Source organism: Hydra vulgaris, chromosome 04 (assembly GCF_038396675.1).
Source record: "Hydra vulgaris chromosome 04, alternate assembly HydraT2T_AEP".
Classification (NCBI taxonomy): Eukaryota; Metazoa; Cnidaria; class Hydrozoa; order Anthoathecata; family Hydridae; genus Hydra; species Hydra vulgaris.
In genome coordinates, this window is record NC_088923.1 from 42824398 (window position 1) to 42831318 (window position 6921).

The 6921-nt window shown below is 33.3% G+C and overlaps 1 protein-coding gene across 1 annotated transcript; it reads right to left on the minus strand.

Annotated features, from left to right (window-relative positions):
• Positions 1 to 1763: 1763 nt before the first annotated feature.
• Positions 1764 to 6634, minus strand: LOC136079085 (uncharacterized). Its single transcript, XM_065794807.1, has 2 exons — positions 6556 to 6634; positions 1764 to 6453 (listed from the first exon to the last, which is right to left on the minus strand). Exon 2 carries the CDS (start codon positions 3330 to 3332, stop codon positions 2688 to 2690), a length of 645 nt encoding a protein of 214 aa, XP_065650879.1. The 5' UTR covers positions 3333 to 6453; positions 6556 to 6634; the 3' UTR covers positions 1764 to 2687.
• Positions 6635 to 6921: the final 287 nt, after the last annotated feature.

Genomic DNA, 6921 nt, shown 5'->3' on the forward strand with positions numbered 1-6921 from the left:
TAGGTGAGGTGACAAAGTCTGAACCATATAAGAGAGGTGGAATTAAAGACTTGCCCTTATTATTGATACTATTAAAGATTCTCCAGGTCACGAGAGCCTAACTTTTGTGATGAAATACGAGATTTCATGACCTGAGAGTAGTGGTCTTTGGCATTCGACAAAACCTTTTTACAATGGTTTCTAGCAGTAATAAACAGACGTTTGTTTTCTGGAGAATTGTTTTGCTGATAAATATGGAAGTAACGGTTTCGAATGGTAATCGTAGCAGCACAGTGTGAGGAAAACTATGGAGGGGAGTGAGGCTTGACCTGGAATCGTCGAGAGGGAACAAAAGGTTCCATGCCAGTCTGAACCCACGAAGTTATGTAAGATTCGCATTTGTCGACAGGAAGACAAAAGATTTCTACCCAAGGGCCATTACAATAAAATCACGGAAAGAATCCCAGTCAGCTTTACCGTAGTTGTAAGAGATACAATAATAGTGGGATTCAGTGATAAACAAGAATATTATTTTTAAATATTAGTTTTAGAAAGATCAAACTGTGATCAGAAGCACCTAAGGATGAATGTGGAGAAACTGAGCACTGACTAGGATCAGAAACAAGACATAAGTCGAGTAGAGAAGGTAAATGATTCGGGTTGTCAGGAAAGTTGACTATTTGAGTTAGGGATTTTGAAAGGCAAAAGTTATGGGCTTTAAAGCCTGCAGAGTCACTGGCACTAAAGCCAAGCAAGAGTGGTGAGCATTAAAGTCACCGACAACAACTATATTAGCTGATGGATAAAGAGAGAGGGCTTGGTCAATATGATCAGAAATAACATCAAAAAGAGTGCAGTCTTGAGATAAAGGAGAGAGATATAAAACAAATAGAAAGGTAATAGAGTGAAGTGGTGCTAAACAAAAGCACATGAAAGAATAGACTGTGGATTCAAATCTAGTTTCACGAGAAATGGGTGAATTCTTACAAATGTAAATTCCCAGGCCTTTCATGAGACTATTGGAGCTTTTACGAATTAAAGGATGATAACCATCAACACTAAGATCACAAGATGAGACAGCTGAACTTAAATTAGTCAATAGGTCTCAGAGCAAGTAGGTCTGGTGAACTTTGCAAGAGATAAGACTCAACAGAAGAAAAGTTACTTCGAAGACCACGAATATTAATGAATGATAGGTTTAGAGAACTTGGTGATGATGATGGTTTTTTGTGTTTTATAGTTTTTTGTACTTTATTCATTTTAAAATTAGATTGAAGAACTTGACTCAAAACATAGATAGTACTCAGAACACTGTTTAATAGCCCAAGCAATTGTCTCATTACTACAAATAAACCCTAAGCCGTAACAAAGGGCTCCAAATGTGGCCTCCGCAATGCACACCAAAAGTACAAACAGGGACACCTCCATGCGCAACATGGCACTGTTAATACTTTGATATTTTTCAGCTGTTGATGGAATCAGCCTCTCTGAGAGCTACCACAGAGTTCGGGAAACCTGACTACCAGTCGACCTCAGAACCATAAAACTGAGTTTTAGAGCTGTAAAACTGTATTTCGAGCTGTAAAACTGTATTTAGAGCTGTAAAGCTGAGTTTAGAACTGAGTTTTAGAGCTGCAATAATGAACTAGTTAAATATTGATTATTAACTGTAACACATCAAACTTTATAAATTTATTAAATGGTATAATTACTCAATAAAAACAAGCTTAGACATAAGTACCCCTCCAACAATGGGCAAAATAACTTAAAAAGAAAATAAATTATTTGTAAAACTGTATCTATAAAATTGTATATTGATTCAAAGAAATTTTATCAATCAAAACTCAAGAAATACATAAAAAAGTATTAACAAAATTTGATAAAAAACTTGTTCACTTATTAATAACAAAATCAATATGTTTTGATTGCTTTTTTATTTCTTTATCCTGTTGCAGTCTTAATCTATTTTCCTTTGACTCAAGTTGCTTCAGTTTTTTTTAGTTTTGCAGTCTCAACCTTTTTCTCTTTCTTTTTTAGATCATTTAACTTGGCTTGCATAGCTTCAGGAGAAGTTAGAACAAAGTACTTTTGTTTAGTATTTTTATTGTTTTTTGACTTATTGACAACAAAAAGTTGGGTAAGAGAGAACATCATGATCATTGTCAATGGTACTTTTTAATGAACTTGTTTTAATAGATATTGGACTAGAACAATCAGCACTAGTATTTGGTATAGAGACAGAGTGAATATCAGTTTCTATTGATAAAGGAATTGTTTAAGCAGCTTCTATTAATGAGAGATCAAAAGAAACATTACTGATTGCATTCTGGTTTATACGAAAGCCTTTGTATGCTAAATACAAATTGTCAAAAATATCAAAACCATTTTGATAACAAAAATTAAAAGCATTCAAATGTTCTGGAGTTAAACAACTATTCCATAATATTAATGCTGTATCATTATCCAGTTGATCTAGATCTACATTCAGAATTTCTGATCTAGACAAGATACCTATAGTTTCAGTTGTATCAACGTCATTAATAAAAGTACAATTTGAATTGGGATCCACCTGTTTTTTAGAAGTTTTGTTTAGTGATATTCCAGATTGATAATTTATGGTATCAATTTTAAAGAAATCAAACCTTGATTTAAGCAAGTTCTCATTCCCTAATAACTGGTCAGAGTAAAGTGAATTGGGCAAGTAGGTCTCATGGAATTGCAGAAGGATTATAGGGAAATATACCACATGATTGAAAACCAGAAATAATGTTAGCAGCAGGTAATGCTTGATCCCAAGCTTTCTCGAACAATCCACAGAAGTTTGACTTATTGATTGTAAAAAAGTATGTATTCATTAAATCACTACAACAAGTATTGTAATAAGTCTTTATGGGACCAAATACAGTACGGTCTAATGACTGCAACCAGTGAGTGCAATGTGCTAGCATCTCAACAATTTCAATGTTGTTGTCAATAGCAACAGATAATAACTCAACTGAATTGCGAGAATCATGGACATCAACTATCAATACCTGTGGTCTGTTAGTTCCAATGTTTGGCAAAAATGTATTTGTAAACCAAAGATATGCTATTCCTTGTTTTGTCCATCCAGTCTCACTAACACTCCATTTTGAACCAACTGGTATATCACTTGTATTAAAAGCTTGAAGTGATTTTATTTTTTTACCTTTTGGTATTTGATGTGGTGGAATAGTTTTACCAGCTGAATTCACAGCAACAATTACAGTGATGGTTTCTCTTTTTCCTGAAGTGCGAGACTGAAGATGTTTGGCACCCGATGCTGCAACAATTTTGGGTGGTTTAAAGTCTAATTGAAGTCCAGTCTCACCCATATTCTAAATTGAAGTAAGCATAACATGAGTACCCAACTTATTAAAAACTTGTTGAAGTGCTAAAAAATATTTGGAAACTTTATGGATTGACATGCATTGATGTCGAACAGATGATGTTCCTTCAGGTTTTCTTAAAACCATAGTTTTATGTTGTTGTTTAAATAACCGCCAACATTTTTCTGATGGGGTATCATGTTTAAACTTTATCGTGTATTTCTTACTAAGCTGTGAGACATATTTCATAAATTGTCTTTTTCCAAATATATCAGAGACGTGGTGGCACCTGAAAAACAGGTACGAATTTCCAGAAAAGGGGCGCGGTTCTGTGCTTTTAACGAGAGACAAATAAGCAATCAAGGAAAATTATATTTATACTTAAAAAAGTTTTTCAAGGATACAAAATATTACGTAACTCATTTGTATCAGCATAGTTTTTTACTATGTCTGAATGGGTCAAGTTCCACATTTTCTCATGTTCTACTGACAAAAGAACACGTTCCCCAACATGCTCTGATATCAAACGATTTGCTAGACTAGTTTTGACATGTTCTCTTATGCTGAATTTGTTGGAATTGTACTAAATATCTTGTATAGAACTGCAACAGAATGGAATACAGCATTTAACATAGTCTTCAGCATAAAATTATAAATGGTAGGAAAGAAGTTTTGTTATCCTTCTCAGCAGCCTTTCTGTAGATCTCGACGAAATCAACCATTTCAGTAGTGAATTAAACGGATACCAATTTTAAATTTTTCAAGCACTGATTGAATTTTTTCTTATGAACTAAAGTTATGAAAATTATGAGTATTATCTTCACTCTTATTCTTCAATAAAAATGTCTATGCTTTCTAAGAATTTCAGCTGCAAAGAAAATATGTCAACAAGAATTTTGGTCAGCACTGTCTCTTGATACTTGAAGCTTTTTCAGTGATACATCGACATACATTAAACCAAACGAAAAATCAAGTGTTTCTCCTTGAAGAATTTTATTTACGGGAACCCAAGATAGTAAAAATTTCTTTGAAGAGACATAAAGTTGCAATTGTTTCATATGACGGGATAAAAGACCTTGTGCTTTACTTCGAATATTCATTTTAAATTCCATGTCATTTCAAATTTGTTCAAGGCAATTGATTACTACACGGTATGGTGTCAGCAGTCAGTCTGTAGCATTTTGTAAGGCACTGAAACGAACATTGTGGGTAGCAGCCAGTTCAATAGACTGATTCACATCCTCAAGAAGAGATTTGCACTTCTCAAAAATATTATTTCGTTTCTTTGAGTTTCCGTACAGAAAAGTCTTTAATTTCTGCACATTACCAGGCTTGTTTTCTGTTCCAAAAAAGTTAACAGAAACAACGGAAGGTTTTGCATAAACTTTCATAACCAGACTTGTTCCATGAGATCCACAATAAATATTTGTTGCCATGGGAGAACACTGCTTCAAATCTGTTGCAACTCCTTTGTTTATTCCTTGCATCTTGCTCGTACCATCAAAGGACATGCCTACACACTTTTAAATATCTATGTTAATTGATTTGATTTTATCTTTGATTTATTCACTTTTTCCTTCACCAGTAGCTCTCCAGTTTCAACCATTGAAATCAGATGTTCCTTTACAACGGCCTCTTCTGCAGCAACCGTAACATAACGTAATACAGTAGAAGTTTGCTCACAAAGTGTAATATCATTGGTGTCATCAGCTGATGGTGAAAAGAATACTGAGTTATTTACCTCTTCTAAAATACCCTTCTTGACTATCTGTGTCATAGTATGAATTAGCTTGTTTTGTGTATAATTAGATAGAGGCATTATTCTGGCACCCCTTCCTGCAGATTGTTTTTGAGTACTGCGAGCATTTGAAATTTTTTTATTCATACTGACTTAGTAAATTTAACAACTTTAGAAATTTACCCGCGCCACATTGAAAGATTTAACTTTTCTCAGAATCAATGTAAATAAGTTGGCTTCCTCATTTCCACGTAAAAAAATACTCTCTGCGATCAAATACCGAATTGCATCAAAAACTCGTATTAGGTATTGATGCAGGTTCTCCGCCTTTTTACGTTTTTTGTCCAGATGTCTCATGGTTTCAATATTTAATATTTTATCAATTGTGGAGTCTGAAAATGCATGGACCATAGCTTCAGCAGCATTTCGATGGTTTATCTTGGTGCAATACTTTGTTATGATGTGACTTAAGTTTGACCAATTATCAAGCCTATCACGTAAAGGATTTGTCTCCCCTTTCTTGATCCAAACCATAAACAAACAATAGTATAGAGTAAGTTTGACCTTTTGATGACCTTTTCTGCACAATTTCAATGTCATTAATTTTAACCGATTCAGTGTAATACTTAGATAACCTGGAATTTTTTGTTGGCTGATTTGGCCCTAATACATTAAATTGCTTTTTATCAATTGTCTTTGCATTTTTTAGCTCTAGAAATTTAGCTGGATCCTTTTATTGACATTTACAACGTTGTCTAGTTGCTTATGAATTATCTTTTTTGCTAGAGTTAGGTCCACCGCTGAAGTTACAGGCACTTCATAGTTACCCATTTCGACAGGCACTTTCTCAGTTTCAGTAATGTTTTGGTTTCAGAATGTGCCTGAATATTGTAGTTTTGCTCCTTTATCTGCTGCAATTATGATATCTTGATTATTGTCTGTTTCTTGTACAGACGATTGGTCACTAAAATCTGTTATTGGCTCTGTTTCAATAATAGGCTTACTTGTGATATTCATAATGGATGTTGATGTTAATTCTAAATTCTCTGTTGCTGTAAATGATGTCCCGCTTTTCTCTGTATTTGTGGCCCTTGCACTGACGTGAGACCTGCTGTTAACTTTAATTGTTTTGGATCATTGCCAGCTGCTTTTAATTCAAAAAAATGTTTAAATCGTTTTTAAACATTTTTTTCAGCACCAGATTTGTATTTTCATGTTGATTCTTTCTTTTTTTGTTTCTTCATTTGGCCCGAAACCTTCGCTCGTTGTTCAGCTGATTCAATTGCTCTAGCTCGAAATTTCCGTTCTCTTTCTCGAGCAAGACAAGCTAATCGATCATTTTTAGTTTCCAGCTTTCTTTTTATATATTTAGCTTTCTTCTTTATATTTCTACGTTGATATGATATATATTTTTTTTACTTATTTACTTTAAAAGTTTTAATTATTATTTTTAATTATTATTTATAAGTTAAGTATTAAAGCATTACTTACTTTTTTACAGTATAAAAACTATCAGCTCAGGTCAACAACGTTTTTTGTTATTATTATTCAACATCGATTTTATTTAACTACGCTAAAAAAAGTTTGTTTTTTGTTTGTTTAAATTACTTCTCTCAACGATTTCTTTTATTTACGATTTCTTTTATTTATTTATTTTATAAACTAAGGTTTAGCGTATTTCTTCTATTACAACCGCTGACCTAGTATTTGTTTTGCGCGGACACCAAATAAACAAATAAACATACGTGAAAGCAAGTTAAATAAAATTTTGTAAAAAATGTTCTGATAGAAACTTATAGAACTAAAATAAATTTTTTCTGTTTGAGGATTGGGGGCCCAGTTTCCTGAGCCAGATTA